Here is a 12,387-nt window from a genome sequence, read left to right as displayed (position 1 = left end):
AGAAACTAACACACCATTGTAAAGCAATTATACTCCAATAAAGATGTTAAAAATATATATATTACACAAAGTAATATTTAAAGGTTGCAAAAGTAACTATAACTCTAAAAATAAAATTGTCCAAACACTTTAGGGAAGAGAGGTTATTTCTCAAAAAACTGATGGGAAAATTAGTTTACTAATAAAAATAAAAAAAGAAAGCAAGGAAGAAAAGAGAAGAGGAAAGTAAGAAAGGAGAAGAGGAATGTTATTTTCTCTTACCCTACCACCAAAATAAACTTTAAAAGGTCCAAATAATGACAGCAGAAAATAGCTGAAAGAAAATATATATAACTATATAGATGGAAAAGAACTTTCAAAGCATAAAAGTGATAAGAAAAATCACCAATGATAAGATAGATTTTTCATACGGCAAGAATGTAATATATATTAATTTAGTGATTAATCAGCAAATTTTACTGATCACTTATTATGTACCAGGCACTGTTCTAGATTCTGGAGATGTAGAAGTCAACAAAATAGACAAAAATACCTGCCCTCATGAATCTTATATTCCATTAGAGAAAAACAGTTAATAAAAAAATATAACTACATGTAACTAAAATATGCACCATACTACATGACATGAAGAAATATTAAGTGGAGAAAAGAGATAGACAGCATGTGTATCAAGGGTCGTTGGGGGGTTGGGGGCAGTTTTAGACTGAATGGCCAATAAAAGCCTCACTGAGAAGGGGAAATTCTAGTAAAGATGAAGAAGGGATAAGAGCAAGCCATATGGATGTTTAGACCATTCTAGGCAAAGGGAATAGCAAATGCAAAAAGCCTAAAGTAGGAGTATAATTAAAATGTTCTCAGTATCCAGGAATCCAGACATATGACCCCATGCAGGATACTGGAGGAGTTTTCCTTGAAGAAACAAAATTGAAAAAGATGTACAGATACTAATACTGGGGGCTTATTTAATGAAACCAGACTCCCTGCTCAATCGCCCACTAGACAAGCAAGCCCACATCCATGTATTCAGATCTTCCAACCAGCTTTTAGAGCCTAATTCTCAAATGTGAATAAACATTCATGGATCATTTGATAAAAGCCTGCAATGTGAAAGGCAGGTGCCAAATAAACAAGAGAAAGGAGATCAAAGGAATCAAAAACAAGTCAGAAAAATAAACTTCCAAGAATCCATAATTGATATCTTCAGGGAGAACAGTGAGAAAAGGCCATTCATGAAACGAGAATAAAATGATGTTAAAAGTGAAATTCAAGGAATAAAAATAGGTGATTGGATATTGACAGTATGATAGGAAAAACATAACTGAAATAGAACTCCTGGAAGATCAATATTTAAGGTTGGAAAGAAATCTCCCAAAATGTAAAACAAAAAAGCAAAAAGATGGAAAAGAAAAATAAATCAATGAGAAAAGTAAGGAATCTGTCACTTAGTTCAGGCACTCCAATATCTGAATTACAGAATTTCTGAAAGAGAGAAAGAGAGGAAATTAAGAAAGAAATATTATTCCCAAACTGAAGGATTTGGATTGCTAGAAAGGGCCTATCAAGTACCTAGCACGATAAATGGGAAAAAAAGAAAAAAAAATTCACATAATGACATCTCAGAACATTGGGGATAAAGAGAACTAAAAATTTCTATAAAGAGAGGGGAAATTTTAAAAGACCATATGCAAAATGATCAGAAATCATTTTGAATTTCAAATTGAATTCAACATTCTGAAAGTGATTTCCAAACTATAATCAAGATTTCCAACTATAATCAAGATTTCAAATTTCTCCCTCCTATGCACTCTTGAAACATGGGTAATCATTAGTCAAATCCATTTCACCTGCCTTCACTAACCAAGGTGGTTTTAATTGTTGCTACCAAAGATTTGCATGTACTCCAAGCAGCATGTAGCCTAAACAATAAGATGTTTGCCCGAGTTGTTTTCCAGGAACTTGGTGTCAGGGGTGTCTAGTTTGAGTTAGCTGGTTAAGACTGGAGAGGACCCCTTCCCCTCCAACTTGCTCCAATGTGCAAGTGTGGTGACCTTTTGATGTCAGAGGGCTGAAAACACCCTCAGATCATGCTAAGTGCCTCCATTTTGGAACAACGATTCCCCACACCTTTTTCCAGTCACCTTTCCCCAGGCTTCCACGCCTCAGGCCGCCCTGCTTTTTTATTCTTTATCCAATAAATACCCCAAGACCCTTGCCTTCAGGGAGATGGATCTGAGATTTGTTCTCCTGTATCCTCGCTTGGCTGCCTAATAAACCCTCTCTTTGCTGCAAACCCCGGCACCTCAGCATTTTGGCTTGCTGCAAGATGGGCAAAATGAACCTAGTTTGGTAACACTCTTTCCAGGAAAATATCTTCCCTTTCCAGAAAGCACTATAAACAAGCACTGCCCACATGATCAGAGCATCCAATAAGCTTTTTAGAGCCTATCTCTCAAGTATGAACAAAATTCAAGGGCTGCTAGACACTTCATGGGACCTAAGAAACAGGAAAACCAGTACAGGAGAGAGAAGAATGAAATTCTCCAGGAAGATGGTGAATAAAATCCTGAGTGCTAGGTGTACAGTAGGCTCAAAAGCAACCACTCTCAGTTGGAACAGCAAAATTAAGAACTGAGGAAGGGACATCTCATGGGAAGGAAAGAGAAACTGAGAGATTGTCTGATGTATCTGACCATATTGAGAACAGTTGTTTAGAGATACTTTGAAGGAAAAAATGATTGAAGTATAGAAAATGAAACAAATGAAGAATGGGATAACTGTTAATTCTATAAAATTGTACAGAGAAATAAAATCACAATAACATATTAGGCTCAGCTCTCAACAATATTTATATAAATATTGTTCATATATGTACAATATGTAAACGACAATAATATAAAAACCACATATTTAACCAATAACGGTGATATAACTCTATTAGGAGGAGAAAAGGAAAGTGTGTGTGTTTGTGCGTGTGTGTGTGTGTGTTAGGGGCAGGAAGGATAACATAACAGATGACTTCCCATTTTCCATAGTAAGAAGTGAAGAAATAAGTCCTAACTTTGATAAATAAAGAAATAATAGCACATTTTGACATGTTAGGTAAAAGCCAGAAGAAACAGCTAAAAAAATTGAAGTAATTGCCTTTGCGGCGTCAGACTTCAGCTGGGGTCAAGGAGTGAAGGAAAGAGGGGCTATTTTTTGGCTTCATATATCTTGATGAAATCTTTTAAACTAAGTACATGTATTACTTTCATAAAAATAAAATTGAATTTAAAGAAGAAAAAGAAAAGAATCAAGAGCATAAAAAAGATATATGCATAAAGATTTTTATTAATACACATCTTTTAAAATACTGAAAATGTTTTTTAAATCTAAATTTCTAAAACAGGGTACAATTAAATAATTTCAGTATTCCATAGTTGGAACAAATACAGCTAACAAAATCTGTGTTTGTCAAGAACATTTGATGTGGAAAAAGTTCTTGATATAATATTAGGTGAAATGCGGGAAATAAAATTATGCATAGTAAAATTTCAAATTTATGTGTATAAAATCCAGAGGAAAAAATTTAGAAGGAAATATATGAAGCCATTAGCACTGATAAGCCTTGACTGATCATTCTGATAGTGTTTTTTAGACTTCTTTGAATTTTTTCAAATTTTCTACAAAAGAGGTGAACAACTTTTGCAATCGGGGAAAGATGACATTTAAAGTAAATGGATTTGTTAATGTGAAAGCAAATTCCACCAACCAAACAGGGCCAAGTAAAAACAATTATCTGTTAACTCTGGAAGCACAGTTGAACATTGTGTGTTATGATCACACAATTATCTACTTGACACCTTAGTCCTCAAAAGGATCAGATACTGGACAAGAGCATTTCAATGAAAGAGTCAGAAGATGTTTGAGTGATAAACCCAGCAACTCCTTCCTAGAGTGGATGAGTAAAGGACAATAGGGGACTGAGCCCTGTATGAACTAAAAACGCATGCCACTAACTTCCTTACCTAGCACAAGGATTTGTTGCTGTTGAAAAGCTTTACAGCCTACTTTTGAAAATTCGCCTCGTCTAAGAGAGGAGGAAAATTTAGGCAACTCCAACATTCAACAACAGAGATTCAAACAAATGATGGTTATGGAGGGTTTTAGCTTTAGAACAGGACAGCACTGCAGTTTTCTGGCTGTGTTTTGAGATACCAGAAAAGTCAGAGAAAGACAACAGCAAGGAAAGAGGTCCCTACTTCCTTATTTCTACCAGAGCTACTCTGCAGCTTGCATTTTGAGATGTCTCCTATGAATTCTTTTGAAGAAAGAACTCTGCAACTAAGAACTAACTCTCTGAGCTCCATCATATAGTATCAATCTACCTAGAAATTAGCTGCCTGTCTCCACATCCTTTAGCCTGTGTTTATATAGTTCATACACTCCATTTAATAAATTCCAGCCCCCAGATTAGACCGAGGTATGTCATTTTAAAAAATCTAGATGGCCATCACACTGGACAAGTCAACAAGGAAACATACACGAGTAATATGATCGATGCCTGAACCTACCCTCTCTTCAAAATGATCAAATAAAACGTGAAGAATGAGTATGTCAACTGGAGTTGATATTATGACATCCATGATATAGACATTTCTGCATTGCCTACATGTCCCTACCATATGGATGCAAACCTTTCTTCTCCCAGTCCTAGGCTCCATCTTGATAGAAATATACTCAAAATAGCTACAAATTTGGCCCATCCCATTCAGAACCAGCCCCTCTCCTTCCCTAGTCAGGGCCCTAAGTATTCATGCTATGATTACTACATATTTTCCATGATTTGTCCAGTACTTTAAAAATACAGACTTGGCCAGAAATAATTTTAAAGTTAATTATGTCCTAGGATCACCTACCCATACAGTGTACCGAGGCTCCAAATTACCACAGTCCTTCGCAAAAATGTAAGAACAGTTTCCTGGGAAATAATAGTAGATGCCATCAAAAGTTTCAAAGTGGTACTGTCCCCAGGTTTTGCAAATCCCATCTCTGCCACTGCCCATGTTTGGCACTGTAAAGAAATAGGATAATATTTAGTAGAATAAAACAAATTATACCTGTCTCTGGCAAGGTTCAGTCATGCTAGGTGATTCTAATTTTCATTAAAATAAATGTTTTCTTCTTTGGTGGACAATATCACAGGGAAAAATACCTAACAAAATTACCAACTGCTCTCAAAACTATCAAACTCTTCTGAAGAAAAACATGGTCTCCAGGTTGTTTTGAAGAAAGGATTTATGTTAGAAACTTCCTTAATTTTTGCTTCCAAACAAAGACTCTGGAAGAGAGGAGAGAATGATAAAGTAAAAGAAGGTGATAGTGATAAAGCAAATATAATGGCTCAGAAAGAAAGAAATGTCACCACTAAGTGTTCTAAAAATTAACACTGACAGTGTTCTAGCCTCTGCAATTCTTTCAAAACTAATAGCATCCACAGAGAAAATTAACCACTGACCAAAAAGTCATGTTTAGAAGTCTGGGACCTGGGGATGGGGAGCATTAGTCATCCAAAGTATGCTGGAATTTAGGAATTCATGACTTCAAACTGGTCACATTGTAAGCAGTGTTTGTCTTAAAGCATATAACTTCATCTCCTGTTGCCTTCATGCCTATCTCCCTTTATACCTTTGTGGTTCACCTTCCATTCCATTTTGATTTTGTAGACCCTTCCTTCTAGATTAATATGAAAATCAGTGACATTTACTGAGCACTCAAAATGTGTAATACATATTGGTTAAGACATTAAAATGTGTTAATATACTCTATAGGTAGCATAAAGATAAGGCACAATCACTTTATCTTTCCTTTTTGTAATTTACCTAAATGTATTAGGCTTGGCCAACTTTGGCCTTTTCAAGAAAAAACACAGAGTTATTCATTATTCAGGGAGTCTTCTCTGATAGTATGCCTTACCTCTGTTGTATATTTTCATAAAATCTTGCACTTCCCTTTAAAGAACGTCACAAGTGTAATTACTGTGTATCTGTTATGTGTTGGTCCCCCTCCTCTAGACTGTAACCTCCAAGAGGGCAGAAACATGTCTATATTACTCACTCTTCCCAGTGCCCAGCCTGGGATCGAGTATATGCTCAATAAATACTCATTAAACAAATGAATGCTTTTTAGTCATTATTGATGTAGGGTCCTAACCTAGACACCATAGATAAAAATATTTTAAGAATCTTATGCCTTTGAAGATCTCTCAACACTATTTCTCTTTTATGTATAGAAGGTTGCATTAATTCAAAGTCAAAAAGAATGAGTGGCTCCAAATAACAAATCTAATTTATAAAGCAAAAGAGAGATGAATTGGAAACCTGGTTTTAATGGGCCAGTACCATTTAAAATGGAAAAAACACTTGAATCACATCAAAAACAAAATAAAATACTTAGGAATAAACCTGACCAAGGAGGTGAAAGACTCCTACACTGAGAAATATAAAACATTGATAAAGGAAATTGAAGATGATTTAAAGAAATGGAAAAATATCCCATGCTCTTGGGTTGGAAGAATTCATAGTGCTAAAATCGCCATACTACCCAAAGCAATATACAGATTTAATCCAATTCCTATCAAATTACCCATGACATTTTCCACAGAACTAGAACAAATAATCCTAAAATTTATATGGAACCATAAAAGACCCAGAATTGCCAAAGCAATCCTGAGGAAAAAGAACAAAGCAGGAGGCATAACCCTCCCAGGCTTCAGACAATACTACAAAGCTACAGTAATCAAAACAGCATGGTACTGGCACAAAAACAGACATATGGATCAATGGAACAGAATAGAGAGCCCGGAAACAAACCCACACACCTACAGTCAATTAACCTTTGACAAAGGAGGCAAGAATACACAATGGATAAAAAGATAGCCTCTTCAGCAAGTGGTGTCAGGAAAGTTGGACAGCCACATGTAAATCAATGAAGTTAGAACACACCCTCACAAAAATGGCTTAAAGACTTAAATATAAGATATGACACCATGAAACTACTAGAAGAGAACAAAGGCAAAACAATCTCTGACATAAACCATACCAATGTTTTTTTAGGTCAGTCTACCAAGGCAATAGAAATAACACAAAAATAAACAAATGGGACCTAATAAAACTTATAAGCTTTTGCACAGCAAAGGAAACCATAAACAAAACGAAAAGACAACCTACGGACTGAGAGAAAATATTTGCAAATGATGCAACTAACAAGGCCTTAATTTCCAAAATATACAAACAGCTCATACAACTCAATAACAGAAGAAAAAAAAATCAAAGAATGGGCAGAAGACCTAAATAGACATTCCTCCAAAGAAGACACACATATGGCCAATAGGCACATGAAAAGATGCTCAACATTGCTAATTATTAGAGAAATACAAATCAAAACTTCAATGAGGGGGCTTCCCTGGTGGTGCAGTGGTTAAGAGTCCACCTGCCAATGCAGGGGACACAGGTTCCAGCCCTGGTCCAGGAAGATCCCACATGCTGTGGAGTAACTAAGCAACTAAGTAGTTGTGTGCCACAACTACTGAGCCTGCACTCTAGAGCCCATGAGCCACAACTACTGAGCCCATGTGCCACAACTATTAAAGCCTGCGTGCCTAGAGCCCATGCTCCACAACAAGAGAAGCCACCGCAATGAGAAGCCTGCGTACCGCAACAAAGAGTAGCCTCCGCTTGCCGCAACTAGAGAAAGCCCGCACGCAGCAATGAGGACCCAATGCAGCCAAAAATAAATAAATAAAATAGATACAACAATAAAGAAATTTTTTAAAATGTTTAAAAAAAAAAACTTCAATGAGGTACTACCTCATACCTGTCAGAATGGCCATCATTAAAAAAAAAAATCTACAAATAACAAATGCCAGAGAGAGTGTGGAGAAAAGGGAACCCTCCTACACTGTTTGTGGGAATGTAAATTGGTGCAGCCACTATGGAAAACAGTATGGAGGTTCCTCAAAAAACTAAAAATAGAGTTTCCATAGGATCCAGCAGTCACACTCCTGGGCATATACCCAGACAAAACTATAATTCGAAAAGATACATGCACCCCTATGTTCACAGCAGCACTATTCACAATAGCCAAGATGTGGAAACAACCTAAATGTCCAACAACAGATGAATGGATAAAGATGCGAAACACAAACACACACACACACAAACATACACACACACACAATGAAATATTACTCAGCCAGAAAAAAAGAGAATGAAATAATGCCATCTGCAGCTACGTGGATGGACCTAGAAATTATCAAATTAAGTGAAGTAAGTTAGAAAGAGAAAGACAAATACCATATGATATCACTCATACGTGGAATCTAAATTATGACACAAATGAACCTATCTATGAAACAGAAACAGGCTCAGAGACACAGAGAACAGACTTGTGGTTGCCAAGGGGAAGGGGGGCCGGGGAGGGTTGGATTGGGAGTTTGGGACTAGCAGATGCGAACCATTGTATATAGAATGGATAAACAACAAGGTCCTATTGCACAGGGAACTATATTCAATATTCTGTAATAAACCATAATGGAAAAGAATATGAAAAAATAATAATATTGTAAATCAACTCTAATTTAAAAATTAAATAAAAATTTAAAAACAGAAAAGAAAAGAAAAAACACGAGGAAATAGAGTTCAGTGAGAAGTTAAAGTGGGCATACTCATTTTCTTTCACATTGTTTCAAAATTACTGGAAATAAATTGTGGATACTCTAGTTAATACACAACATTATTGTACCAACTCCCAAAGAATGAACACTAATACAGCAAATTATGCCTTCATGTTCTCCACAGCATCTCATAATTCTCTCATAAGTATCCCTGAAACTTACCAATCTGGCACCGTGTCCCAAGTGCCTGAAATATTTGACAGTCACATGTACCAGCCTTAGAACAGAAAGCTCCGTTAAGGCATTCATGAGGACAAGAACCTGAAGGGCAAAAAAATAAGTTATCTTCTGGCGTGCATCAGTTTTTATAAAAATAAATCTGTCAAGATTTAGCTTGGACTAACAGTAACCTCTGTTAACTCAAACTCTGGGCCTATTGCCTTGATGAGCTAAAGAATTAAGCCCCTTAAGTCTCTATCTAGTTCATTTCATTATGTGTGCCGTGAAACAAGAAAGACAGGCTTTCACATCTCAAACTACCCTGAGAGCAAAGGTTAGCCTCCTTCAAGCAATTGAAAGGTCAAGTTCCCATGTAAGGAATCCCTGTCCCAGATGATGAGAACCAGAAATACACAAGCTGCAGATGATTCCCTTGATGGAGTTTGGCACATCTGATCAGCTACTTCTCCAGGAGCAAGTGTATTAAAAAAAAAAAACGTCCATCATTAGATCAAGGGATCAGGCACAATATATAATAGAACTCACAAGGAAACTACTTTTTTAAGAGAATGATTAAACATTCCATTTGAAGTTTGTGTATTAATCCTCAGGCTTAATTACAAATGGATGCATTCTTTCTGACCCATAGTTAATTTTAACGGGGCAGAAGCCAACTTCACTGCTGGTTGTCCCCAAAAATATTCTTTCTTTCATGGAAAGACAAATCACCCCAAAGGATTATGTTGAAAAGAAGAAGAAAGAAACTATGAGCTCCTTAGTGAGTTTTAAAACTGCAAATGAATCACAGTGAACAATTTTCCTGTAATAAGGAGAACACAAGAGACAACTGGCAAAACTCAAGCAGAAATGATTTAAGTAACACATCAATAGAATTAGAGAACATCTCTGTGTGACCATAAAGTGTTTACTAAAGATTGGCCCTGGGCTTCCCTGGTGGCGCAGTGGTTGCGCGTCCGCCTGCCGATGCAGGGGAACCGGGTTCGCGCCCCGGTCTGGGAGGATCCCACATGCTGCGGAGCGGCTGGGCCCGTGAGCCATGGCCGCTGAGGCTGCGCGTGCGGAGCCTGTGTTCCGCAACGGGAGAGGCCACAACAGAGGGAGGCCCGCATACCCCCCAAAAAAAAAAAAAAAAAAAAGATTGGCCCTCTCCAGAACATGGTCAGGTCATGAAAGGCACTTATCTAATTGCGGTATTTTAACCACAGTTCTGCAGAAGGCAAGAATTTTAAAACTCTATTATCCTTTCACCTTAAAATTCATTGATCTAAAATGTCTCTACGTTTAAAGACATACAACTCTCTAAGTATATCTTAACTGAGGAGAAATGAGCAGCTTTAACTTTAATCATAAATATAGAATAAAATGATATTTTTCATAAATTTAAATGCAGTTTTCTTTTTCTAGCAGGGCATATATATCTTCAAATTTTATCTTAGGTCACAATCTTGTATTTTTCCAATCAATAAGTGTCAAAGTAATTACATAAGCAAATGTATCTCCTTCAAAAATTTAGTTACAACCCTGTTTATTCTCCTGAAAACAGATATCAAAACAAAACTAGTCATAAATCCCTGCTATTTTAAATGCAACAAAAAATTCAAATTGAATTTCAAACTACCATTAGCATTCTGCTAAATGGAAATGGAAAATTGGTAAGCAAAAATAGCAATGTCAAAGAATCAAGGAGCCAGTAATTGATTCAGGAAAAAAGCTCCTGATACCCAGTGATATCTTTCCTGGTCATATAGTTATCAGCTTTGTCTAACTGCTTAACCTTGTGTATTTCCAAATATAATTCAAACTGCTATATGAAGTAAACAAACTATTACTAAGTACTATTACCACCCTGGCTCAGTTGCCTTCATGCATTATGTGGAAATCATAAAGAGTTGATTCACTATATCCCCCAAAAGGGTCTTTTGAGAAAGCAAATACAAAAACATAGATGTAGCACTAACCTTTTATTTTACTCTCACCCCAATTAATAGCTTCATGGAAGAAATATCTTGGAGAAGTTGCTTCAAGCTTTAAAAGAAAGAAATCAGAATTCAAGAGAATTAAATTATTTAATTCAAGACAAATATGCAATTGGAAAATCTGGAAAACAGCTACAAACACAGAAATTATAGAGAGCTGACTCCATATTTCCTTGGGTTACTGAGGCAAAATCTTGGAGAGGCAGAAAGGGCTCCTCTAAGGTTGTAGTTAGATCTGACTTCAAGGTTGATTTTGCTTCTTACCTGAATTTGACAAGTCCTTTACGCTCTCTGATCTCAGTTCTGCCTCCCTGCCCTCCTTGGAAAAGAGCCTGGTCAGAATCTAATCTTTGCATTAACTGACTACCTTGCCTGCAGGAGTAGCAGTTTTTTAATACTTCCAAGTGCAGATGGGTCTGGAGAAAATGCATGGGACCAAAGGACCAACAGACAGTGATGTACCCACTTCCTGCAGCCCCATCTGTGAAGACTCCATCCACAGAAGGCTCTGCTGCTGAAGTGTGAGTGTGACACCCTCAGTCTCCAAAGAGCTGACACTTTAAAGTTCATAGAAATTTAAATGTATCTGTTTATAGAGCCCAAGGCACTTCAGGGTAATCATTAAGATCATGAATTATAGAATCAAACAGATCTGGATTAGAGTCCTGATTCTGCCATTACTTACTCAAGGAAAGTTTCTTAACTGCTTAGTGTCTCCTTTTACTTGTCTGTAAAATGGGAACAATGACACATATATACTTCACTGGGTAGTTCAAACAATAAATAAAATAATGTATATAAAGATTCCAGCATAATGCCTCACACATAAAAAATTAGCAAGAAAGAGATTTATATTAATCTAAGCAACCCAGATAAAACCACAGGATTTTTAGAGGTTAATATGGAATAGTAGGAAATAGCTGTGGATTATTAAAACTAATCAATTATGGATTTTTACTCCAACTTAATGCCAATTTAATGTATCATCTGGGGCACGTCCTTTCCAACAGCATTTTTACATTCACCAGAAGAATACACATTCCCAAAATTTGCCTCATAATTGTCAAATTGAGTACCAGATGATGTTAAAAAAACTGGAAAGAGTGAAGGATAAGAAAAAAGGGTGATAACTATTATTCAACATAGTTTTGGAAGTTTTAGCCATAGCAATAAGAGAAGAAAAAGAAATAAATCCAAATCAGAAAAGACGAAGTAAAGCTGTCACTGTTTGCAGATGACATGATACTATAAATAGAGAATCCTAAAGATGCTACCAGAAAACTACTAGAGCTAATCAATTAATTTGGTAAAGTAGCAGGATACAAAATTAATGCACAGAAATCTGTTGCATTCCTATACACTAATGATGAAAAATCTGAAAGAGAAATTAAGGAAACACTCCCATTTATCATGGCAACAAAAACAATAAAATACCTAGGAATAAACCTACCTAGGGAGACAAAAGACCTGTATGCACAAAACTATAAGACACTGATGAAAGAAATTAAAGATGATACA

At 36.3% G+C, this 12,387-nt stretch overlaps 1 protein-coding gene across 2 annotated transcripts in view; it reads right to left on the bottom strand.

The window, feature by feature from the left end:
- Positions 1 to 12,387, bottom strand: part of OTOGL (otogelin like) — a 151,909-nt gene that overhangs the window by 131,299 nt on the left and 8,223 nt on the right. For both annotated transcript variants that reach the window (XM_024123011.2, XM_028490315.2), the window contains exons 4-6: positions 10,852 to 10,918; positions 8,876 to 8,974; positions 4,899 to 5,053 (exon numbers count right to left, since the gene is read on the bottom strand). In XM_024123011.2, the coding sequence (XP_023978779.2) occupies positions 4,899 to 5,053; positions 8,876 to 8,974; positions 10,852 to 10,918 (321 nt within the window). The remainder of the gene's footprint in view (positions 1 to 4,898; positions 5,054 to 8,875; positions 8,975 to 10,851; positions 10,919 to 12,387) is intronic.

The sequence above is a fragment of the Physeter macrocephalus genome, chromosome 6, assembly GCF_002837175.3.
Source record: "Physeter macrocephalus isolate SW-GA chromosome 6, ASM283717v5, whole genome shotgun sequence".
Classification (NCBI taxonomy): domain Eukaryota; kingdom Metazoa; phylum Chordata; class Mammalia; order Artiodactyla; family Physeteridae; genus Physeter; species Physeter macrocephalus.
This window is presented reverse-complemented; position numbering and strand designations above follow the sequence as displayed.